The sequence below is a fragment of the Lolium perenne genome, chromosome 7, assembly GCF_019359855.2.
Source record: "Lolium perenne isolate Kyuss_39 chromosome 7, Kyuss_2.0, whole genome shotgun sequence".
In the NCBI taxonomy this organism is placed as follows: domain Eukaryota; kingdom Viridiplantae; phylum Streptophyta; class Magnoliopsida; order Poales; family Poaceae; genus Lolium; species Lolium perenne.
Genome location: NC_067250.2, coordinates 301,215,027 through 301,241,373, shown reverse-complemented (window position 1 = coordinate 301,241,373; position 26,347 = coordinate 301,215,027). Strand labels below are relative to the sequence as shown.

Below are 26,347 nucleotides of genomic sequence, written 5' to 3'. Positions count from 1 at the left end.
AAAAGAGCTCTCTGGCAGGCTGAGATCCGCCGGGGAAATTCCCTCCCGGAAGGGGAAATCGACGCCATCGTCACCGCCATCGAGCTGGACATCATCTCCATCACCATCGTCATCATCTACATCATCATCACCGCCGTCTCCACCGCTGCACATCGTCACCGCCGTAACAATTCGGGTTGGATCTTGATTGTTTGATAGGGGAAACTCTCCCGGTGTTGATTTCTACTTGTTATTGATGCTATTGAGTGAAACCATTGAACCAAGGTTTATGTTCAGATTGTTATTCATCATCATATCACCTCTGATCATGTTCCATATGATGTCTCGTGAGTAGTTCGTTTAGTTCTTGAGGACATGGGTGAAGTCTAAATGTTAGTAGTGAAGTATGGCTGAGTAATATTCAATGTTATGATATTTAACATGTGGTGTTATTCTTCTAGTGGTGTCATGTGAACGTCGACTACATGACACTTCACCTTTATGGGCCTAGGGGGATGCATCTTGTATTCGTTTGCCAATTGCGGGGTTGCCGGAGTGACAGAAACCTGAACCCCCGTTGGTATATCGATGCAGGAGGGATAGCAGGATCTCAGAGTTTAAGGCTGTGGTTAGATTTATCTTAATTACTTTCTTGTAGTTGCGGATGCTTGCAAGGGGTATAATCACAAGTATGTATTAGTCCTAGGAAGGGCGGTACATTAGCATAGGTTCACCCACACAACACTTATCAAAACAATGAAGATTAATTAGCCATATGTAGCGAAAGCACTAGACTAAAATCCCGTGTGTCCTCAAGAACGTTTGGTCATTATAAGTAAACAAACCGGCTTGTCCTTTGTGCTAAAAAGGATTGGGCCACTCGCTGCAATTATTACTCTCACACTTTACTTACTCGTACTTTATTCATCTGCTACATCAAAACCCCCTGAATACTTGTCTGTGAGCATTTACAGTGAATCCTTCATCGAAACTGCTTGTCAACACCTTCTGCTCCTCGTTGGGATCTACATTCTTACTTATTCAAAATACTATGATACACCCCCTATACTTGTGGGTCATCAAGCCCCCTGACCTAAATCTTCGATACGAATAAGCCACGGTACGAGAAACCTTCCAGAGCCGCCGCCATCGCGAAGCCAAGATCTGGGGGACAGAAGTCTCTGGTCCGGCACGCCGCCGGGACGGGGAAGTGCCCCCGGAAGGCATCTCCATCGACACCACCGCCATCTTCATCAACGCTGATGTCTCCCATGAGGAGGGAGTAGTTCTCCATCGAGGCTAAGGGCTGTACCGGTAGCTATGTGGTTAATCTCTCTCCCATGTACTTCAATACAATGATCTCATGAGCTGCCTTACATGATTGAGATTCATATGATGAGCTTTGTATCACTATTAATCTATGTGCTACTCTAGTGATGTTATTAAAGTACTCTATTCCTCCTCCATGATGTAATGGTGACAGTGTGTGCATCATGTAGTACTTGGCGTAGTTTATGATTGTGATCTCTTGTAGATTATGAAGTTAACTATTACTATGATAGTATTGATGTGATCTATTCCTCCTTTCATAGTCTGTTGGTGACAGTGTGCATGCTATGTTAGTACTTGGTATAATTGAGTTGGTCTATCATGCACCCTAAGGTTATTTAAATATGAATATCGAATGTTGTGGAGCTTGTTAACTCCGGCATTGAGGTGCTCTTGTAGCCCTACACAATTAATGGTGTTCATCATCCAACAAGAGAGTGTAGAGTGGTTTTATTATGTGATCAATGTTGAGAGAGTGTCCACTAGTGAAAGTATGATCCCTAGGCCTTGTTTCCAAATACTGCAATCATCGCTTATTTACTGTTTTACTGCATCTTTACTTCCTGCAATATTACTACCATCAACTGCACGCCAGCAAGCTATTTTCTGGCGCCGTTACTACTGCTCATATTCATTCATACCACTTGTATTTTACTATCTCTTTGCCGAAGTAGTGCACCTATACATCTGACAAGTGTATTAGGTGTGTTGGGGACACAAGAGACTTCTTGTATCGTGATTGCAGGGTTGCTTGAGAGGGATATCTTTGACCTCTTCCTCCCTGAGTTCGATAAACCTTGGGTGATCCACTTAAGGGAAAACTTGTTGCTGTTCTACAAACCTCTGCTCTTGGAGGCCCAACACTGTCTACAGGAAAAGAAGCGTGAGTAGACATCAGTAACCAAGATCAACCATAATGGAAACAATACCTATTTAGATACTTTCAAAGATAATGATAGTATTAACCTTAATAAGGGGGTTACCATAGAAACTATAAAACCCTAATACATTGGTGCTCACATAAAATCATGTGCACGTGACCAATTCCTCAAATAGAAACCAAGCCCTAATAACAATCTCTGAAGTACTTTGAGTAGAAAGTATCAACTCTAATCATTCCAAATAAAATTGATCCACAAGAAAAAGGAAATTAAATTAGTGTATAAAATCATGCTTAATCAAAATTTACAATAAAGCTCACCTATATTAAATGATCACTCAATAATAATTCAGAAATACAATGACCCTTTATTTAGTCCTAATGAAGTTCAAATTATAAAATACCTGCATGGTATAAAATAATCTAAATTGAATTTAAAACAGAATGCAAAATAGAAAAGGAAAACAGGGAATAAAAATTGAAAGGAAAAAAGAAAAGGACCCTACCTGGCCGTGTAGCCCACCAAGCAGCCCAGCAACACCAGCCCAGCACAGCCCATCGCGGCCCAAGTACCCCTTCGCGTGGATAAAGACGAGGAAGACGTCATCGTCTTTGTATCCTTCTCCACACGCCCAGGAGCTCGCCACCGCGACGCCCAGCACCACATCCCGCGGTCGCCGCCGACGTTGTTGACCGCCAGCGCACGCCGGGAGACGTATAAATGGCGCGGACGCCCTCCATTTCTCTCTCTTCACTCAAATTCCTCCCCAATCCGAAACCCTAACCCTCAGACCATCACCTCTCGCCGCCGTTTGGAGCTTCCCCGAGCCTCGCCGTGACCACCATCAGCACCGCCATGGTCGACATGCTCGTGGTGCGGGAGGAATCGAGCTGGAACCCCTCCAAGCGTCCTCACCGAGCTCATCTCTCCGACGGCTGAAGCCATGAAATCCGGCGAACCAGACCGCCATCGACCCATCCGTCAAGCGCGTCGTGCTCCTGGTGAGCCGCTGATCTTCCTAGCATGCTCGGATAGCTCGATTGCCCTTTGTATCATCGTCGCGCCGTGTGACCGTATCTGCCGCCGCAGCACCTCGCCGATGGCCATGCTCCGGTGACCAAACCGGAGCGGCGCCACCACCAGTAGCTGCGTCTCATCGCCCTCGTTCGATTGCGCACACGCACGCCCCCGCGGGAACCCAGCAGCACCGACGCCGTCCACGACTGGCCGCCGGTGGTGGCCATGGTTGCCACGTCGTAGCCACCGTGGCAGCTGACGCAGTCTAGCCCCACCAGTCAGTAACTGTGTGGGTGCACTAACCGTGTAGCTTTAGTCATTTTCTGTTTTATTTCAAATTATATAAATTGCTGAAACTTACAAGAATTTAGAAAATTCATATAAACTCAGAAAAAAAAAATAAGATATCAAAATTCTTATAAAAGAAAATCCTATCCAATAAAAATACAATATAATTTTTTTATTTTAAACAAAAATCTAATTATTTAAATACCTATTAATTAAGTCTTTTCTTTTAATTCCAAATGCAACTAAAATTCTGAAATTAAGAAAAAATCTAAAATAAATAAAAACCAGTAAGTAAATAAGGAATACATTAAAACTAATCTTCATTTACTATTAACTTATGAAATCCTTATTAGGAGGATTTAAAGCCCTAATTAATAATTGTCTTAATTATTAATTCTTTTAAAATGCCAAATCCAATATTATTTTTGATTTGAAAGTATGAATAACTTCAACTTTATAACGAAATTATTACCTTAAGAACTATATGGTAGATTATGAAACCCTAGTTCCATTATACATAAAATAGTAGTTTCATAATTTCATGTGGAAATCTAAAACCTAATCCCATTAACCCTAACTCCATTAATTCATGTAAACCCTAGCCTACTTTTAAACCAAAGCCTAGGCTATTACATGTGATCATGTACTTCCTTTTGACTCATAGATCCATAGAAACAACTAAATACATCTCATGTCCTCATAAAATAATAGAGACCCTATCACTAATAAAGTGGTATTCCATGTGTTCATCCTAATAGAATTTAGATGATCAAATAGGATCAATCCTAGTCTCTATTACCAAGGATCTCATCCTTAATAACCCTTGATTAGCATCACACCATTGTGATGAACTCCAATAGCAACTATGCCCAATATTTTTCATTACATAACCATAGTCCACTAAACCCTACAAGTACTTCAGAATAATGAATCATCCTATTTAGGAGTTAATTATTCCTTACTTAGTGGATCCAATAGCAAACCCTAGACAGCCTCAACATTAATTGAAATACTTCTTAGTACTTAAGAAGTATGTTCTTCAAAAGTTATTCTTTTGAAGTAAATAAGGAGTAGCCATCAAACCAGCTTAATAGGGTCTATAAACCCTAGCCAACTATCACCAGCAAGGTATACCAACCTTGATAGCAACTATTTATAATAAATTGCTCGAGATGCTTAGGCTTAACTCAACCCTACAAGTTCTAGCTATTGATGAATCAAACATGGTTGGGATCCATCTAATCCTTACCCTAGAAACTAGTTGGAACCCATAGTAAACCATAGAACTCCACAACCCTAATTATCATACTTGTTCTTTAATAAAGAACATGTTCTTCAAAAGTTATTCTTTTGAAGAATATAACAAGTAATCATGAACCATGCCATATAGAACTAAGACCAACCACTGTTCATTACATGTTAGGAGAATACAAAATCTTATTGTTTTATACTAGTAATGATATTGTCATATATTGCATTAATTGTTTATGATACCAAGTAATCACCCTTAATAAGAACCTTGTTTGTGAACCATCTCTAAAAGTGCAACACACTTTGAACTAATCATTACAACTCACTAATCCTAAATCATCAGGGTTAGGTCACGCTTAGAGCGATTGCATCTCATACTTATGCACTATTGCATCCTTGCCAATCTTTTAAACATCATCCTTACCGGACGATGATGGTATTTCAGAATTTAGAGTTATTGTGTATCGAAGACCTTGCCTGCATAATCTTGCAGTCAAGAAAGGCAAGTTCATCGCTTGCTCATGCCATTTGAGTATTTTTACCAAATTACTTGCAAAGTACTATACTTATCACTCTTGCATAAAAAGTAAAAATGCTATTTTCATAATTATGAATATGATTATGTGGTGGGCAATGGAACCATGGTATGTGTTGATATGGTGGAGGTTCCATTGCAAGGGTTTATATCCATCTAGGATTAAACAACAAATGTCATCTAGTGATTCTTCTGCCATAAAACTCGTGTTAACCATAAGATCTAGAGTGGGACGGAATAGTCAGTTGTACTTCCACCTCTCATTCATCAATGGATGCGCTTACCGTAGACACTTGAATCCCGAGGGACAAGCGGTAAGGTGGAGAACCCGTTAAAGTCCCCACGGTAATGCGGTCTATGATGGGTTGCAACGGCCGGCGATGGTATCGGGCCAGGAAGCCTGATAGTAGTCGAGGTCGGATGGTATCCTATGGATACGCTGGCCGGCGAGGACCCAAGGTCGGAATTGCAACAAAGGGTGGGTGTGCGAGGTAGCGGAGGAGTATAACTTGGCTATGACCTTATACCGGGCCTCACACCAAAGGAAGTGTGGACGGGAAAGTACGCCCGGTTGGCACCAAGGTTAAGATCTCTTATGGGTAAAGCAACACACCTCTGCAGAGTGTAATGAATCGTGACATGTCACTCCCTGTTCCAGGATATGGAACTGCGAACGCTGCCAGAAAGGAACTCCATGAAGTTCTAGTAAACCGGTGAAGGCTGACGAACATAGTTCTTCTGAATAAAAGCAACCTTTTGAAGAAATGATTATGAAAACATGCATGTGTATTAGACTTTCTGGTCTAATGCCGTAGCTAGTGCATTAAACACCTCTTTCCTATAATGAACTTTTTGAGTACGCTCGTACTCATCCCACTCTTAAATCCCCTGCTTAAATTTGGAGTCATCAAAGGAGGATCCATAGTGCAACTCGAAGACAGAGGAGTCAACAACTACTTCAAGGGACAGAACTCTGTCAGAAGAGTCAAATACCACATCTACCATGGAGTAAACCTAGACTAGGAGTAAAAGGGAATTAGATTCCTAAACCTAGTTCCTATTTAGCTAGAATCTATTCATAGCCTCTATAACTAGTCAAAACCTCTACAAGTAGAGTTAGAGATAAGCTTTGGCTACGAGTCGTTCTTCTGGAGTTATTTGCAGTTTTACCTCAATGTAAAGTAGGAGGCCGTGATGACCTTATGTAACAGAGTCTGTGTGTAATTCTATAGACATTCCTTGGACCCGCATATGTTTCTGTTGTACTACTCTGAGCGATGTAATACTAGTGGAACGGTGTTTCATTGGTGTTATGTCAGACTTGCATACTACACCATGCAGTGGTATGCCGGGTCACCACAATGATCTAGGAAGGGGGAGCCTTGTCTTCTGTTGCACCGGAGCGATCACGACCGAATCCACGCCAACGAACCTCCACCGCACCAAGACTGCAACTCAAGCGGCAACTCAGCGACGGGCTGGCCACCAGGCAGAGCTTGAGGAACCAAAGGGGGAGGAACTTGCGGCGACGCCTCCAAGAAGGTGAATGGCGCAAGAATGCATCATCGTCGTCGGTAGAGAAGGACCTGCAAAGTTTTCACCTAGACCCAGGCACCACCACCCATGGAGCTCAGGCTAGGTCCAGACCAAACACACAACATCATCCCCCGGCGTTGGGATAGGCACACCGGCAAGAGCTACGACCAGACGCCGACCTAGCCAAGCCCCCCAAGGCGCTAGGAAGGAAATCAGCTACCGCAACAAACCGTGTAAAAGCAGCCAGGCCGACGTTGAGAGAGGGCTGAGACACCATCGAGAGGTCACACGGTGTTCCACAAGGCACTACCAGAGAAGCTTACACGAGGCGAGGCCTCCAAGAGGAGCAGATTGAGGCGGAGGGATGGAATCCATCGTTTCGAACAGGAGGGCCATCATCGGGACGCCTTCAACAAGGGAACGACACCCGTAGGTGACGTCGTCGCCGGCACAGGACATAGCCATGCGCAACTTTCGTCCAAACTTGGATAGAAAATTCGAACGCCGTCATGAGGACATAGAGCGAACAAGGCGGAGAACACTGCCGCGCCTCCAACCTAAGACGCTCTATGAGCTAGCCCCAACTAGACTCAACCGCAGGAAACACGAGCTGGCTGGAGGATGAATGCAAACACAACATCAGCACTAGCGCAACCGTGAAGGTCGGAGGGAAAGACCACAGCCGCGAAAGCAGCTGCAGCCCAGGACGTGTTGCCGCCCTCGGCGAGCACACGCTAGCCTAGGGACCCTTCCCTGAAACAGCCAGCCAGCATCAGAAGCGCCCAGCAAAGACCGAGGGCCACCGACACGAACGGGCGAAGAAGCCGCTGGATCTATACCTAACAGACCAAGCACGAACACGAAGAACAATGGAGGCACGGTGTTGGAGGGTGTCCACATGCGGACGCAAAACGCACCAGCGGACCACCCATGGACCTCGCAGATCCCAGCCAGGCCTCATGCCCGAATCTGGCCGCCAAACCCCGAGCCCAACACCATTGCCGGCGGCCACGCCACCGCCGCGTCCGAGGCCCACATCACCCGCCCCAGCGGGATGGTCAGCTGACCGAGCCCTGGCAGGCCCAGATCTGGGCCCACAAGCCCAGATCCGGCCAAACCCTAGCCGCCAGCCGCAGCCACCGGCGACCGGCCGACACACGAGGCGCCGCACCACCAGAAGCAGCTGGCGGCCGGAGCAGCAGAGCCGCGCCGCGCCGCCGTACGGGCATGACCCGCCCCAGCGAGCCCACCCGATGAGCGGGAGGGAGCATCTAGAGACGCACGCGTCGATCCGTCGCGGCCGCGACCGGACAGCCGGCCAGAGCACGGCCCAGGGTGCAGCAGTCGGAGCAGAATCGCCGGACTTCGCTGCCGCCAGGTCGGGGACCGCCCCGTCGGGGACCGCCCCGTCGGGCCGCCTCACGCGGGGAAGAGAAGATCCGCCGCCGCTGGCACCGCGCGGGCTTTGCCCCGCGGCTCTCGCCGACGGCGGCGGCGGGGGGAGGGGGAGGGGAGTGGGCGCGGGCTGGAGGAGGTGGGGCGCCCCGGTCGCCTCGTGGGGGCAACGGGAGCGAGAGCTCTCTGCTATCGCTTCTCTCTCTGTCACACCTCCGGTTGACAGACTAACACAACTAAATATGTACATGTAACCTTGCCGGCCTCCTTTTAGTTTTCTTTCTTACAAACGGTTGACCATTAAATTATGGATCTAACAATTTAAATAATTCTGATGATGTGGATTAACGTAGTGTCTCTATTTCAGATCTTTATTTTGCTTTTAGTATATAATAGATAAATATTTGCTTAGTTTTTATTTACTAGCTAAAGTGCCCGTGCGTTGCACCGGGAGAAAAAAAACTCGAACACTCCCAGTGAATCAACGGTGAAACATGTTAATTCTAAGAAAATTAACATGTAATAACTTTTTTAAACGATAAAAGGTGTCGAAGGATCAGGAAACTGTATTAAAAAGGCGGATGGTACAATTTTATAGAAAGTCCCTAAGCGAATCACGAATATGTAGGCACATGTCCTTGGTTTTTATGAATTGCACCCCAGGATAAATCGCGTCGGCCCGTGAAACACGATCGAGTCCTTGTGCTCTGCCGCTAGGTGCAGTCGTTCCAAACACCGCGAGGGACGAAACCACTTTGGGCATTGGAGACAACGGACTCCAACGTGCTTCTTTGAAGAAGAACCTTGGATGGCGGACGAACCAACTCGAGATGACCATACTTGACCGCAGCTGGGCCAAGCCCGTGGCCTAAGATAGCGGCGGCCGCTCGCCGACGGTTAGGATTCGTTGATGAAGTCACACTTTTCGTGGACTCCGGAATCCCCCGATGCCATTTGTAAGATCGACGCCCCAGACCAACAATGTCCTCACCCTCGCCACGACGGCCGACCAAGAGAAAAAGATAACATGTAGGCAACCAAAAGGCCGATGGCCACGCTTGATAAGGGGATTGGCTAACATAGCCAACTCCATCTCCTTCGTCCATGGAAGCAAGAACAAGCTTCTCGTTAACCACCGCTTGGTACCGTGCTCACGCTCTAGAGCAGGATCTAATCCCCAACCACCTCCAGATTAGCCCTAGGACCTGTGTCGGGCCCAGCTAGACCAGACAGGCCCAGATACTTAGTAGGCCCGAGCGAAACTTGGAGCTTCCTTTTTTCCATTCCCTCTCTAAAATTTCTACTGGGCCGGTCTGCGTCTGCGAATTTCGCTTTCCATCACGGCGGCATCTGTTATCAGTCGACTGCTCATCTCTCTCACGCTCTACGGGCGAGCTTGTTTCTTCTCCTTGGGCTCATAGCTCACACCCAAATATATCTGTTAATCAAGGAGACACACCTTGCTGATAATACGCCAATTTGTTGGGATATGAACCGGTGAAGTCCCTATGATAAACCGAGGTGGGACTATACATAAGAAGACACGAGACATAGGAATTACGAAAGGAACCGAGTTGATGCTCGTGAATTGGCTCTATTGATTCTTGCTGGTGTATTGGGCTGTTTGGCCGGCCCACATCGCCCAGCTCGCACGATAATTCCGTGTCAACAAAAATACCAAATGCAAAAAAGCGAATCAGTACAACCTTTTTCTTTTTCCTCCATTCCCTAGGTTGCTCATTCAGTCATTCCTGAACGCATCGTTATTTTCATGTTCTCTCATGTTGTTTTCGTTGACTTGGAGCCGAGCTTAGCCATCGAATGAGAACGACACGATGAGGCGTCTTCACGTATCTCCCCATGATTTCTCTATCTTTCTTATTACCAATCGTCGACCTGTATCGTCTGAGGTGTTAGCCCTCTGCTCTCGCATTTGTGAGATAAGAACAGTGCGATTTTTTTCACTAAAGTAGTGACAGATGCTATAATTTTGTTGGAAATATTTTACTGACAATGGCTATAATTTTATTTAAAAATATGAGTAGAAACAAAAATAGACGAAACAATGGGGAGAAGTGCTCCTCCCTGTAATGCGTATAACAAATAAACATTGGCACATAAATAAATTCAATAATCGATTGAATTTTCCAAATATATAATTCAATTTTTAAATTTCATTTTCTAGCTTTGAAGCGAAAAATTAAATTTACCAAATATATAATTTAATTGGGACACTGCAAATTGACAAGAACAAAAATTGATGAAAATACCATTAGCTAGCAGTAAACAATGCTACAAACATCCTAGCAGCAAACGACATCAGCTAGCTAGCAAATTGCAAACGGAATAGAGCAGTAGCCCGGCTGATCTTCGAGCTTCGTGTGCATGCACACACAGCATGGCCGCGGCATGATGGCAGGCCGCTGAGCTGCTCATTGCTCTCACCGACTTGGAGTTGGAGATCGGGTGCAGCGGCTGGAGAAGAAGAATGGAAGCAGTGCGTGTGATTCTCGTCGGCGTGGTGTTCTCCTCGTGATTTTTTCCTTCCCCAGCCCGAATCTCTCTGCATCTACTTTCCCAAATCAACCATGCCATGTCTAAGAGAAAGTCAACCAGGCCAGATCCGACGAGCCCCTCCCAAATTCGTCTTCTCCATGAGGTCCGATCGCCAGACTACCGGTACACACCTCACATCAGACCCACGCCCCCCGCGCTCTCCCCTCCAACGGTAGGTGAGCCGCCAACTCCTCCGACAGTACATGTAACCTTGCCGGCCTCCTTTTAGTTTTCTTTCTTACAAACGGTTGACCATTAAATTATGGATCTAACAATTTAAATAATTCTGATGATGTGGATTAACGTAGTGTCTCTATTTCAGATCTTTATTTTGCTTTTAGTATATAATAGATAAATATTTGCTTAGTTTTTATTTATTTCACCTTCTGAGTGTAATTATAATCAAATACTATAAAGTTTGAGCAAAATATAATACGGAGTATTAATAAAAAAATTCGTAAATTTTCATCATAATTTTAGAATTTGACTTTGATAAAATCTAGAAAGCGAAGTATGTGAGACATAAACAACTAGTCAGTTTATTACCACCGTCAACAGCATCCATTCCATTCCTCTCGCAGGCGCCGCCGCCACCTTCTCTCTGGACCCCTCCCCCGCCGCCGATTTCCGGTAGACAAGGCAGATCCGCCACGTCGGGGGACCGGATCCACCTGGGGCGGCCGGAAGGCCAGTCGATCCGCGTCGCTGACGCCGGGAAGCCAGCCCGGGCTCGTCCCCCTCACCTCCGTCGGCGCTCGCTTAGGGTTTGTGCTCCAAGTGCCGTGGTGAGCCATTCTTCGCCTCCTCGGTTCTCACGCAGTACTCATAGCTCGCTGAATCGTACTTATACGCTGTCAAACACACGCAGGCACGTTTGATCTGCTGCATCCACTCCACTGTCCAGCCTTCGCCATGGAGCATGCCTGCATAAACTTCACCACCGTTGCGCGCTCGGTGCGGCTGCTCAAGGTCGACGGCTTCAGCCTTACCGAGAGCATGGGCAACGACGATTGCGTCAAATCCAGATGGAGTTTCGATGGGTACGAGTGGGAAGTCCGAATCTATCCCGCAACGAACTGCTCCGTAGCAGTGGAGGTTGCCTTTCTCAGCAGACCCCGCAAAGGCAGTGTGAGGGCGGCAATAGGCTTCCGGATGGTCGATCCGAGAGGGATGATCAAGCCATCCAATGAACTTTGCGTGTCTTGGGTGTTCAGTAATCCCCAAGAATGCTCACCCAAAAAGGTTGTCGCGGGAAGACGTGAGCTGGGAGCATCGGGTTTTGTCAGGGCTGATTCTTTCACAATGCAGTGCACCATTACCGTTCTCAAGGAACTGCCTGATACAGCACCGGATACGGTCGAAGAAGTGACGGTGCCATCCTCAAATCTGCACCGGCACCTCGCTGATCTCCTGCAGAGCGAGACTGGAGCAGATGTCACCTTTCTCGTGTCTGGCGAGTCCTTCGCCGCGCATAAAAACATACTGGCCGCGAGATCTCCGGTTTTCATGGCCCAGTTCTTTGGAGACATGAAGGAGAAGTGCTCGCAGCGTGTGGAGATCAGGGACATGGACCCTGTGGTGTTCAGGGCTCTGCTTCACTTTATCTACACCGATGCCGTGGCGGAACTCGATGAGAAGGATGAGGCGGCGACGGTGATAGCACAGCACCTACTTGCGGCGGCTGATAGGTATGGACTGGATAGGCTCAAGCTGATCTGCGAAGGCAAGCTCTCCGGTGGCATCGATGTTGACACGGTTGCAACAACTCTGGCTTTAGCAGAGCAGCATGATTGTCCACAGCTCAAGGCCAAGTGTGTCGGGTTCATCGTTAGAAGTCCTGCAGTTCTTGATGCTGTGCTGGCGACGGATGGGTACAAGCACCTGGAGGCATGCTGCCCATCGGTGCTGGCCGACCTTCTCAAGTCAAGTCTGCGCATGGGAGGAAGAAGTGATGCATAAATAGGTGCTACTTGAGGTCCAAAATATGATCGATGCATAGTCTCTGTTTGTGTTTGTGATGTATGTATGTCTAGTTAACTTGTCCAATGAACTGAAGCTCTGTTAGGTTATTGTATGTCTGCTTGTTATGCATGCACATGTCTAGTAGCAAATTGTGTTCCCCTGACTTTTGTTACGTGCAACATTACTACTTTCCGTTCCTGTTCACTGTGATGTAGTAATTTAGTGCTAAATGGTTCCAGATTTGCTACATGTCTCCTGTATGCTTGTGCCCTTATGAGTGGCACCTGACCAGTTTGTCCAGAGCTTGACAAGAATCTTCTGTTTAGTGATTTATAAGAGCCATTATGTCACCCGCAGCCCACACAATCCTGTTGTGTGTTTTCACTGTGTATACTGGGAGTTCTTATTAACATGTTGTCACCAAATTTGGGAATGACATTATGAAAATTCCATCTGACAGTACTAGGCACAAAGGAAGATGGCTCATATCTTACACGCCGAGGGCCAACATCCTGATGCAGGTAACTATGGACATGTAACAGAGTTCTCAGTTTCCTCCAGGTTGAAGGGACCTTCTAAATACATCCTCTGTTCCAGAGTCCAGAGTTCTCAGAGAGCTTAGTTTTTTTCTTATCTAATCCCATAATTTTCAAAATGACCCCTTGGATTTTTTAGGATGTTGTACAAAAGGCAGTAATAAGCTGTGCATTTGTTCTATTCATTTTTCTGTTCGTATATGGACAAGAGAGGGAATATTGGGGCGGCTCGGTGTTCTGGTATTCTTTGTTACTGGCATGATTAACCAATGTGGGATTTTATTTTTAAATGCTTCTTTTGTTTGGACTCTGATCATTTGCTGAGCACATATCTCATCCGCTTGATAGCCTGAACTATAGATCCTTAACCTCAGGTCGATGGTATGTGTTGCCAGTGATGTGGAAATGGACTTGATTAACGATCTGTGCTGCTAGACCCCTGTGAGATCAAAGGGTATACCAGTTCTTCACATAAGTTCAGATCCGGAGGAGTACGCCGGCGGGACAAGCTCTAGTAGAGCATCTACATGTTTCCTGAAGCATCTGTTCCCTCAACTACAGAAAATGCTGAAGATCGCATCTCGAGTGTCATATTCTTCTTTGATGTTACTACTAACAGCCGATTAAATTGCTAGACTGAGCAAACTTTATTGATGATATGGAATCGATGGATTCCACCTTACAGAGTGTCAGGAACACCACTAAGCCCATTATTTATAACTTCATAATACTCAGCTGGTTTTGGCTTTTCTATAACCCGAACATAATGTCTCTTGTATAAGTAAATGAAGTGAAAATAGGCAGAGATTCACCCTAGAGGTTCTTTTCCTACACTGAACTGCGAAACAATAACTTCAAGTGAAAACGCAACATATTGCTATCTCAGGTTTGGCAAAAGTATATCCTCATGGACTGAACCTGAATTCCCCTGTAGTACGTATGCTCTATATTCAGTCCACATTTAATAGGTTATAACTTGAGATATTTTCTATGCAATGCAGCCATTGTTCGCTTCCTAATTACCCTCCTTTTTTCCTGTTGGACATTTGTCATTGGTGTTCTCCATGGTACCTTACTGTCTTAGCGCTATTGAGCACCAAAATGCGTATCAAGCAGATCCTTGTACTCTAATTGCACTTGTCTTATTGTGCTAGTTCATACAGTAGGTTATTTGGCATGGTGTCATAGATCAGCGTGCTACCGTGGTTTTCCCTAGACATGAAAGTGACCCTTATAGAAAGCTATTTGGCATTGGCATCGCTGGAACAGAATAAAATGTTCTTTTAGTTCAAGTGGTAGGAAATTTACTTTGTTTCACACAAAAAAACAAGATCCGAGGACGGCTTTCCCAAGAAGCTTCCCTTGTAATAAACTATTAATTATGCTATGAGATAATTATATTTCAGGCCAGTTCTTGCTCATCGCTGCTACATTGTACTGATATACTCTTGCATCCCCTCGCATAAACATTCGATCTCCCCTGCCACTGTCCGGCCTTGGCCATGGAAAATGTCTGCACCACAAGCATCACCGGTGTTGCGCGCTTGGTGCATCTGCTCAAGATCGAAGGCTTTAGCACGACGGTGACCATGAAAAGTAAGGAGAGCATCAGATCCAGATGGCACATCTGTGGGTTCGACTGGGAAATCCGTGTCTACCCTACAGCCGAGTTCAGTGGGTACCACTATCCTGCAGTAGCACTGCAGCTCGTCTTCCTCGGTGGATCCCGCGGGAGCTGCTCCAGGGCGAACTTAGGCTGTCAGGTGATCGATCCGACAGGAAAGATTATGCCGTCAGAAGAAAATAGCGTGATGAAAAGGTTCCACCGTCCCAAACAACACTCGGATTTGCTCAAGCTCATGTTTCGAGAAGGTCCAGGAGGACTAGCAGCATCAGGGTATCTCAAGGATGATACTCTGACGGTGCGATGCACCATCACGGTGGCCGATGACATACCAATACCAACTATCGCAGCTGCTACAGAAGAGATCGTGCTGCCATCCACCAACTTCCATCAGCAGTTCGGTGAGCTCCTGCGGAGCGGAACTGGGGCGGACGTCACGTTTGTTGTGTCCGGTGAATCCTTTCCTGCACACAAGCTCATACTATCTGCGAGGTCGCCGGTTTTCATGGCGGAGTTCTTCGGACAGATGAAGGAGAAGTGTTCGGAACATGTGGAGGTCAAGGACATGGACAGGGCAGTGTTCAAGGCCATGCTTCACTTCATCTACACCGACACCGTGCCTGAGCTTGATCAACGGCTCGAGGAGGTGACCACAATGGCTCAGCATCTACTTGTAGCCGCCGACAGGTACGGGCTCGACAGGCTCAAGCGGATCTGTGAAGGCAAGCTCTCCGGTGGGATCTCCGTCGACACGGCAGCTACAACTTTGGCCTTAGCTGAGCAGCACAACTGTTCGCAGCTCAAGGCCAAGTGCGCGGAGTTCATCGTAAGCACTCCTGCAGTTCTTGATGCTGTCCTGGCAACGGAGGGGTATAAGCACCTCGCAACAAGCTGCCCTTCGGTGCTAGCTGACCTACTCAAGTCAAGCCTGCGTGTGGGTGGAAGAACTGATGCATAATTAGGTGCTACTTGAGGTACAAAGTATGACGGTGCATATAATCTGTGGTTTGTGCTTGTCAATTGTCATGTCTAGTTAACTTATGTCCTGTCTTTCTAACAAACAGAAGTTCAGCTAGGTACGTCTGTATATGCTTGTTATGCGTGTGGTAACTTGTGATTCCCTGACTTGTGTTATGTGCAACTCTACTGCTTCCAGTGCCCCTTCATTGTGATGTAATTTAGTGCTAAATGTTTCAAGATTTAGTTTACGGCTCTTGTATGCTTGTCAGTGGCCAGTGTGTGCAGGGGTTGGCAAGAACCTTCTGCCAAGAGATGTTCAACAGTCATTTTCTCACCTGCACCCATGCAATCCTGTTGTGTGTAGGTAGAAAAAGAGGCGAGCGGAAAAATATGCTCCCGCGACTCAGGGGCGACTCCGTCCCGAACCCGACCCGAGGTCCTGTTCATGGCGGGATCACCTCGATCCGCGTCCATGGCGGGCCAGGGTCGTGGAGGGCGCCTCTACACGCGTCACGCGAGCATCTGCCCCTGCCACTTGCCTCCACAACATCACCAGTCTCTTCCACTTCGAGCTCGCCGCCGATAGCTAGGTTCCTACCAAAATCCAGAGCAAATCGGAGGCTGACGCTGGCGATCTGCGCGGATGAGGAGGGAGAAGAGGCGGGGGAGCGGCCGTGGTGGTGGGAGTGTGGTGTCGGAGGCAGGGAAGAGGAGGTGGGATCTCGCGAGGGCGCTACGGGTGCGCAAGCTAGATCGATAATGGCGAAGCAGAGGTCGCCGTGCAGATTGCAAGGTGAGATTGGAGTTCAATCGCCTCGGCGCGGGGGCTTCAGCTTCTGCGTGGGCTCGTTTGGGCCAATCGCCGTTGATTCCGACCTCACCTTCCTCGGGACAACGGCGGGAATCGAAGCTCCAGGCGGCGCGAGTAGCAACAGACGCCGCGGAGGTGGTCCTGGCGCTGCAGGCGCCGTTGCCGGGGCGGAAGCCTGGTCCGAGGTTCGTGTTGATACAGGAGGCGGTGCAGAGGGATCTAGAGCTCCAGGATACGGCTCAGAGCTTGCCGGGGATCAAGCGGCGGCAGGTGGAGAAGCTTTTGCCGGCACAGCAAATGTCCCCTTTCGAAATGGCAGTCCAGCGAGCTCGAGCACAGCTTCCTCCGCACTGGAACAAGAGGCCTCGGCCGCTGGGGCTGGCAGTCTCAGAGCTGAAGGCGGCACATGCGCTGCTGATCCTCAATCATCATGCACAGCTGCTGAGATTGCTAGCAGAAGATTGCGAGGCGTCTGAAGCTTGATAGGGACTGCTGCTCTGAATTTTGGCGGGAAAGGGGAGAAAGAGGAGATGGTGGTGGGTTCCAGAAGCTTGTCCATGGCGCAGTGGACCAAGTCAAAAAGCATGGACATGGAGGATAAAGAGATTGAGCTGCTTTTTGAGCAACTCTGGAATATGCCACAGCATCTGGCCAAGCCACAAAAGAAGGGAGAGGCATATAAATATCCACCTCTCCTTTCTAGGGTTCGCAGCTCTCCCTCCCCGCCGCCATTGCCACCAGAGAGACCAACTCTATGTTATTTGGGGGCTGAAGAGTGTGAAGTTGTAGATCTAGAGGAAGAGGAGCTAGTCATGGCCGACCGTGGCCGTGGTGGGAGAAATAGGGGAAGAAGTTCTGGTGGAGGAAGAGGTGACAACTGGAATAGGCAGCAACAGGGCAACCAGTTCAACCAGAAATCTCAACAGCAACAGCAACAGCCTTTCCAGGATTTCCAAAACGAAGGTGGCTTCCCTTTCCCTCCTCAACCTTATGGTTTTGTGCCTGGAGGGATGCCTCCTCCCTGGGCTTTCCAGGGAACATATCCTCAATTCCCTCCACAGCAGTTTGGGTATCCATCTAATCAGTGGATTGCTCCAAATCCTGATGATTTCTCTCAGAACAATCAGAATGCAGAGGGTGTGAATGCAGCTAAAGGAAAGGGTGGAGAACCCAAGCAGATGCAAAAAAAGAAAAGTGGAGGGAGTGGGGAATCTGTGCAAGTAATTCCAAATCAGATGTCTTATGTGGACACCATCTGCCTTGGCTGTGGTGAACCTGGACATTTCAAGCAGTCATGTGACAAGAAGGCCTTTTGTTTTATCTGCAAGGCAACCAATCATGTTGTTGAGGGTTTTCCAGTGATCAAGAGACCTCCTCAGGTAGCTAAGTATATTGGAAGTGCAGCAAATGGCCTGGGTTTCTTTCACATTGAGATTCCTGAGGTAGTGATGAATCCTGTAGCTACTACCAAAAACTGTGGTTTGGTGTTGATAGAGGAGGGGAACATAACTAAAGCAGAGCTAGCTAAAGAGTTTGCTGGGATTTATAGAACAAACTGGCCTTGGCAGATTAGGGAGCTTACTCAGTGGTCTTATCTGGTCAAGTTTCCACCACATCTCCCAGTGGATCAGGTGATTGGTTATCCAAGGTTTGGCTTGACAAAACCTGATGTTTGGGTGAAAGTGGAGGCTTGGGATGATGATCCTGATCCTGTAGCTGTGATGCAAGAGACATGGATGAAAATCCATGGGCTACAACCTCCTTGGTGTGAATGGAACTGTATTGCTCAAGCTGTTTCTGTATGTGGTATCCTGGAGGAGATAGATTGGATGAGTGTGTTTAGAGATTGTGCTGAAGTGGTTAGGGTCAGGATAAAATGCAGAGATGCAACTAGGATTCCTGGTGGCAGGCTTTTTCATTTTCAAGGGAAGTTTCATCAATTGTTGTTTGAAGCAGAAGGAGAACCTGCAGTTGGGGTAGCTGATGATCCTCCACATCTACCTCCTCCCCCTTCAGATGGAAATGATGAACATGGAAATGAAGGGCAAACTGAGGAAAGGCAAGATGGTATGGAGACTGATAGGTCTAATGCAACAGGGAATACCAATGCTAATTCTATTGTGATGACTCCTGGTGCCTCTAGCTCTGGGTCAGTGGTGAGAAGACTTGTTGCTGATGGGGAAGAGATCAAGGAATATGTCAGTGGTGTAGAGGTATATGACCTGCTGATCAAGAATGGATGTGTTGGTGATGATGGTAGGTTTATCTGGAAGAGTGGTGGTAGTTGTTCTCAGGATGAAGTGGGAGAAGAAGCTCAGAATTTCCTCTTGGAGGAACATGGGGCCTTTGCTGATCAACATGAAGGGGCCTTGGAGACAGTTGAGATGAAGGTGGATGATCCTGAAGCAGCTCTACCAGAGGAATTTCTCCCAACTCTGGAGAAACCTGACAAGGAGGTGATACTGGATAAAGTGGACAAGGATAAAGGAAGGAAGAAGAAGGTTTGGGGTCCTGTGCAAACTACTAGACATAGCTCTAGGGTGGACACTTCCATTAATGTCATGAAGAAAGCAATTTAGTACAAGAAGAGGAGCAATCTGGAGGAACCTAACAAGAAAATGAAAGGTATAATGCATTCTAATGTTTTTAGTCTCTTGATGTAGATTATCTTGAATCTTTGGCTAGAGAGGTAGGTGTTGATATTTCTGCTATTAGTGCTAATGACAGAGTAGGGTATAATCATCATAGTTCCAAATCACCTAGGAGTGATTTAGTAGTTTCTGAGATTCCTAGTGAGAGCTTGCTTCTTGAATCTCAAAAAATAGAATTTAGTACTGATAGTGATGCTCTAGATGTTACCCCTGTAAAAAGCAGCAAGGGGGATGATGAAAGTTATGAGGATGAAGGTGATAAATGGATAGAAGTCATTAGGAAATCTCGGGGCAAGCACCCCAGGAAGATTTTACAATGTTAGTGTCCTTTTTCAATATTAGATGGATTACTGCTCCTGGTAGGAAGAAATGCCTAGAGGACACTGTTATCCCTTTGAAAGTAGATTATATTAGTTTTCAGGAGACAAAAAAGAGAAATTCTCCAGGTCTTTCTTAAAATCTATTCTAGGGAATAGAGATTTTGAATGGAATTATATGCCTGCAGTTGGGACTGCTGGGGGTATTCTAGTTGGTCTAAATAAGGATATTTTTGAGGTAATGTCTTGGGATATTAAGTCTTTTTTTTGTTAGCACAGTTGTTAGGGTTAAAAGTTCTGGTGTGGTAGTAAGGTTAACTACAGTGTATGGCTCCCCTTATGAGGAGGGTAAAGATTCTTTTATTTCAGAATTACATTTCTTAAATTGGGATGGCCCTGCCATGATTGGAGGAGATTTTAATTTGGTTAGGTTTCAGAGTGATAAAAGTAATGGAGTTATAGATTTTAAATGGGCTGGCAAGTTTAATGCTTGGATTGATATGTGGGCTTTGGTAGAGATAGGTTTGGCAGGTAGATCCTTTACTTGGAGTAATAATCAAAATAATAGGATTATGAGTGGATTGATAGAATTTTTTGCAACACTAGTTTTGTGGCTCTATTTCCTTTGGGAAGTGCTAGAGCTTTACCCAGACTGGGGAGTGATCATAGTCCAATAGTTTGGGACTCTGGTGAGGTGAATGTGCCTAAGAAAAGTAGTTTTAAATTTTAAAAATGGTGGAGTACTAGGGTAGATTTTTTAGATGTGGTTGTTAAAGCCTGGTCTATTCCAGTAAATAGTAATAATCCTCTAGATATTTGGCAGGCTAAGGTGAGGAATTTTAGGAGCTCTGCTAAAGGATGGAGTGCTAATATAGATGCTGAAATTAGGAAAAATAAAAAATCCCTTATGGAGGAATATGATGAGTTAGATGTGAAAGCAGAAACTCATGAACTCTCTGAGGATGAAGCTGGTAGATTTAAACAAATTCTTGCTGAGCTAAGTTCCTTTTGGATAATTGAGGAAATTAAAGCCAAACAAAGATCTAGAGATAGAGATGTGTGTGAGGGAGAAAGAAATACTGCTTATTTTCATGCTTTAGCTAATCAAGGAAGAAGAAAGAAAATGGTCCCTGTGCTAGAAGGTCCTGATGGGCCTATAACTGAAACAAAAAAGATGTTAGAGATAACTAAGGATTTTTATAAAGATCTGTTTGGTGTGGAAGAGAGACCTGATATTAGGTTGTTAGATAACTTTTTCTTACCTGAGGAGAAAGTAACAGTAGAAGAGAATGTGATGTTGGAGAGTAGATTTACTTTGGAAGAGATAAAAGAGGCTGTGTTTGGTTCCTATGCTGATGGAGCACCTGGGCCAGATGGTTTGTCTTTTTTCTTTTATGAAAAGTATTGGGATATTATTGCTTTAGATTTATTGCATCTTTTTGAAGCTTGGTTTGATGATAAGCTAGATATTTTTAGGTTAAATTTTGCTATGATTACTTTGATCCCAAAGGAGGATGATGATAGAACTATGAAGAAATTTAGGCCTATAAGTTTGCTTAACTGTAGTTTTAAGATTTTCTGCAAAGTGCTAACAAATAGGTTGGCCAAAATCATAGGGAGATTAATTTCTCCAAATCAATCTGCTTTTGTTAAGGGTAGGTATATTTTGGAGAGTGTAGTTACTGCACATGAAATTGTTCATGAGGTGCATAGAAGGAAAATGGAAGGTTTTGTGTTTAAAATTGATTATGAAAAGGCATATGATAGAGTTAATCTAGATTTTCTTTATGAGGTTTTGCATCTTAGGGGTTTTAGCCCTTTTTGGATTAGGCTTATAAAACAGTTGACCACTGGTGGGTCAGTGGGTGTGAAAATAAATGAAGTAGAGAGTGATTTCTTTATTACAGGCAAAGGTTTAAGACAGGGGGATCCCCTGTCACCTGGGCTTTTTAATTTTGTAGTTGATGTTTTTTCTAAGATGTTACTTAAAGGTTGTGAGGTGGGGCTGATTAGGGGTCTCTGCCCGGATTTTGTCCCAGGAGGTGTTATTTGCCTCCAATATGCTGATGATACACTACTTTTCCTTGAGAAAAGTAATGTGATAGCTACTCATATGAAATGGATTCTAACTTGCTTTGAACAAATCTCTGGCATGAGAATTAATTACCACAAAAGTGAGTTAATTCCTATTAATGTAGAATTAGGGGAGTGTGCCACTTTCCTGGAAACTTTTGGTTGTGTATTAGGTTCCTTCCCAATTAAATACTTAGGGATTCCTCTTCACTATGATAAGTTGAAAAGGGAGGATTTACAACCTTTGATTGATTCCCTTTTAAGTAGGTTAGCTGGCTGGAGAGGGAAGTTATTATCTTCTGCAGCCAAAAGGGAGTTGGTGAGATCAGTCTTAGCTAGTATCCCAGTATATTTGCTATCTTTCTTTAAGTTTCCCAAATGGGCTTTGAATCTTATTAATACACAAATAGATAATTGCCTATGGAATGATGAGGAAGGGAATAATAAAATACATTTAGCTAATTGGTCTTCTGTATGCATGAAAAAGGAGTTTGGTGGCATGGGGATTCCTAACCTGCAAGACTTAAATTTATGTCTCGTAGGGTCTTGGTGAATGGATCGTAGCGAACAAGAGGGGGTGGGGGGGGGGGGGGTGAATGGCGCTACGGCAAGTTTTACCTTTTTCAATTTTAGCGCTACGGAAGGTAAAGGTGACAACTTTTGCAATAGCGGTGTTCCTACAATGATGCTAGAGCATGTGCAACAAGTAAAGGAATCAACAAGATAACGAGAGTAAGGAGCGAGACAACCGGGGGGGGGGGGGGGGCGAGGCGAGTCGAGGTTTGTTTCCCGCAGTTCCTTCCACTAAATGAAGTACGTCTGCGTTGAGGAGGTGCTAGTCTCACACAAGAGACTAGGCGGCCACACCACGAAGGAAGGCCTCACCCTCTTCCTCGAGAGAGCTCCACGGAGGTGCTCTCCCTCTTCCACTAAGGCACCGGTCGAGGCGGTGATTCCATCACAAGGTTGGGGCGAGCTCCACACACAAGGATGCTCCCAACACCCTATGGAGCTAGTACATCACCAAGCTAGACTCCATAGCTGCACATCTCCAATGCTCCACCATAGGAACCCATCTCCAATGCTCCACCAAAGGAACCCTTCCAATACTCCACCAAGAAGCTCTTCCAGTGCTCCACCAAGAAGCTCTTCCAGTGCTCCACCAAGAAGCTCTTCCAGTGCTCCACCAAGAAGCTCTTCCACCAAGGAACCCTAACAACAAGATCCACTAAGGACTACTACGAATTGGTGGACTTTCTCTCGGTAGAATGATAGATCGGGGTCTCCTCCACCACCTCACAAAGTATGAGCAAGATTGGTTGGGTGGATGAGGAGATCCCCTCAATTTTGAGCTCAGCAACAATGGAGGAGAGAGAGAGAAGAGCTGAGGATGGCTGGAGAAGAAGGGGCCTTTATATAGGTCCCTCCAAATCCAACCGTTACCAGCCATTTTTGCCTAAGCGGTACAACCGCTTCTGGAAGCGGTACTACCGCTCTGAGTTCGAATTCCCCACTGAACTTGTCCACGTGGACACATTGCGGTACTACCGCTTGCGGTACCGCTTGAGGTACCGCAATAGGGTCCAGACCTTACTGGATCCCAAGCGGTACCCGAGCGGTACTGGAGCGGTACTACCGTAACGCGTTACGGTACTTAGCGCGGTACCGTGGGTGGTACTACCGCCCTCAAGCGGTACTACCACTCAAGGTACCGTGAAGGTACCGCAACGTGTTCTGTGGGGCATATCCATGTGCAAGCCTTAGAGCGGTATCACGGGCGGTACCAGTAGAGGTAGCGGTACTACCGCTCCTGGTACCGGTAGTACCGCTATGGCTAAAATAGCTTTTCCTCTCTTCCTCTCCTACCACGTGACCTCACGACACACACACAAAACCAGAAACCCTAAGAACTATGCTTCGGTCTTCTGATCATAATGTGCTCAGCGAGGGTACCGTGCATCTTGCAAACCTATCAATGACAAACTTTGTGCACGGTTAGAATTGTTCGAGTGTTGTTATCAAACACACAAAACACAGGATATGGATCTTGCTCTTACAATCTCCCCCTTTTTGGTGTTTGATGACAACACACGAATTTGCAATAATTCATAGGATATTATGATAAGGTATTTTGGTTTGCAAGAATAGGCGAAGCTCCCCCTAGATGTGTGCATATTTAAAATATGCATTTGTATACAAATGCACACATCCTAGAGAGAACTCCCCCTAAATTTTACAAACCAAGCACAAGTGCTAAGATGATCATATGACAAGATTATGTAGCACAAGTACACTATAGAGGCAAGAATATATGTATATAGGGGAGTTTGGGTGAACCTTTTCATACCTTTGCCTTGAGAAAACCCAAACTCACCATAATAATAAGTGCCACCACCATAATAATAAGTGCCTCCATAGGAATGATATGGCCAATCAAAGAATAAACAATGGAGACCATTGACCATTAAGCTACACACGATTAAGTCTTAATACAAACGGGGGGTCGGGAGACCCACGAATAGAGTAGCAAACACACATACGAATAAAGTTCCGAATAACTAGGGGAAAAGTTTGATGCCAAGGCCGAAAGAACCAAAATGAAGCCACCAAGCCCTTGGCATCCCCTTGCAAATTCCCGTCCTAATAGATCAACCTCTCCCCCTTTGGCATCGAGACACCAAAAAGGGAGAAGGAGCATACTAGCGTCCCAAGGGAATCACTCGTCGTCGTCATCCTCCTCGTCATCATCCTCCTCGTCATCATCATCCTCGTTGTCATCACCTTCATCCTCGACGTCCTCCTCCTCTTCATCCTCATACTCTTCATCTTGGGCAAGTCCTTTGCCATGAGGTGGCTCGGGGATGGATTCCTCGGAGCTAGACCAAACAAGCTTTGACTTCCACTCACCGGGAGGAGTGATGTTGTCTTCGGAGCCCTCGGAGACCGGGAGTTGCATGTGCCTCATCATCGCCTTTTGGCGTTGGCGGATCTTCTTGTTGTCGTGATGAGCTTGGTACATCCTATCTTCAAGGTCCCTCTTGAAGCAAAAGGACTTCTTGAGGCGAGCGGTGAGCTTGGCGAAGAGGCCCTTTTGCTTGATGGAGTTGGGCACATAGTCGGAGTCGTCGCTGTCGGCTTCGTCTTCGTCCTTGTCCTTGGGAGTTCCTTTGCCAAACCTTGGAAGGTCATGGTCCTTGACAAGAGGACTCTTCTCCTTGTGAATGGTGACGTTGGGGCGGCATTGTGCCAGAAGATCTCCGCGGCCTTCTTGATCCCACTTGAGACAAATGAGCCTCATGAGATAGGGAGCGTACTGAGGAAGCTTGCGGAGGAAGGCACAATCACGCATCTCATGCCAAATGTAGTCCATGATGTCCAGTTGCTTGCCGCGGCCCCTCAACTCATGTGTGCGCACAAGGAGATTCACAAGGAATCCATGCACCTCATCGTGGTTGGTATGCTTGGGGTTGATGGTGCTGCGGTAGATGCGGTTCATGATATCATAGACAGGTATGAGTCCCTTGGTGCTTCCACACAACATCCTCCCTCGAATGTAGAGGTCGGCCATCTTCTCCTTGGCCATGGGCTTGGCTTGGAGATGAATGCGGAAGTGGTTGGAGTTGTCTTCGGGAAGCTCATAACCAAGGCATCGAGCAAAGTCTTGCCATGTGGCCTCCATCACATGTTCCTTGGTCATCCACTTCAAGGAGCGAAATCCTCCTTCATCCTCAAGAAAGACCACGGTGGCATAGAATTGGCAAATCACCTCCCGGGAGAAATCATGAGAAAAGGTCATTATAGGAATAAGACCTTGTTCTTCACATATCTCAAGAGCTTCTCCAAAGTAGTCGAGGTCGGAGCGGAGCTTGTCCATGCTTATGGAGTATTGGGGGCAACACTTGAACTCTTTGGCCCCATAGACCTCGGTGTAGATCTTCTCTTGATTGATATGATGAAAGTAGGTATTGGGGCATTGGCGAGCATTTCTTGGGAGCAAATAAGGATTGGCTCCCCGCACCTCCAAGAACTGGCCTTTCTTTATATCAAGCATAGATTTTTGAGGTCCCCTTGCCCCGGCTGCTGCGTCCCTCTGTCTCTTGGTGGTCCTTGTTGGCATGATTTCCTCTTGGTCATCATCGCGATAACGACGAGAGGATGGCTTGACCTTGCCACCACGGGTCTTTGGTGCACCTGTGAACAGCAGAGGTTTGGGAGGGAATAGGGGATGAGTGCACAAGCCGAGAAATTAAAGATCAAATTGGACACTAACAAGCAACATTGGTGACTCTATACAAGGCGGTAGTACCGCAATTTCAACCGGTAGTGCCGCTTTGACCGGTAGTACCGCCCAAGGATGAGCGGTACTACCGCTCAAGCTCGCACAGCCAGATCGAGATTGGGTCATGGCAAGATCGACCCTAGAGTCACACATTGTTGCTAGCTAGTATCCTTACACATGCATAGCTTCCAAGAGTGCTTCTCCACCACAAAACTCCAACAAACCCTAGCATATGCATCTAGGGAGATCAACTCACCCTAGAGAGAGAATTTAGGGTTCATACCGGAGGACATGGCGGAGAAGAGGTTGGGGAAGCTTCTCCACGGAGGAGATTGGGCCGATGGCGGCTGGAAAAGGAGATCGGGGC

The 26,347-nt window shown here is 46.4% G+C and overlaps 2 protein-coding genes across 2 annotated transcripts; both read left to right on the top strand.

The window, feature by feature from the left end:
• Positions 1 to 11,308: 11,308 nt before the first annotated feature.
• LOC127312002 (BTB/POZ and MATH domain-containing protein 1) lies at positions 11,309 to 12,972 on the top strand. The gene is made up of 2 exons (XM_051342479.2): positions 11,309 to 11,552; positions 11,636 to 12,972. Exon 2 carries the CDS (start codon positions 11,680 to 11,682, stop codon positions 12,724 to 12,726), a length of 1,047 nt encoding a protein of 348 aa, XP_051198439.1. The 5' UTR covers positions 11,309 to 11,552; positions 11,636 to 11,679; the 3' UTR covers positions 12,727 to 12,972.
• A 1,501-nt stretch (positions 12,973 to 14,473) lies between these two features.
• On the top strand, positions 14,474 to 15,847 carry LOC127312001 (BTB/POZ and MATH domain-containing protein 2-like). Its single transcript, XM_051342478.2, has one exon. The coding sequence runs from the start codon at positions 14,768 to 14,770 to the stop codon at positions 15,845 to 15,847; it is 1,080 nt and encodes a 359-aa protein (XP_051198438.1). The 5' UTR covers positions 14,474 to 14,767.
• The last annotated feature ends 10,500 nt before the right edge of the window (positions 15,848 to 26,347 follow it).

Bases quoted from the DNA above. Each gene is read 5' to 3' on its own strand.
- LOC127312002 (XM_051342479.2), top strand. From the start codon at position 11,680: ATGGAGCATGCCTGCATAAACTTCACCACCGTTGCGCGCTCGGTGCGG.
- LOC127312001 (XM_051342478.2), top strand. From the start codon at position 14,768: ATGGAAAATGTCTGCACCACAAGCATCACCGGTGTTGCGCGCTTGGTG.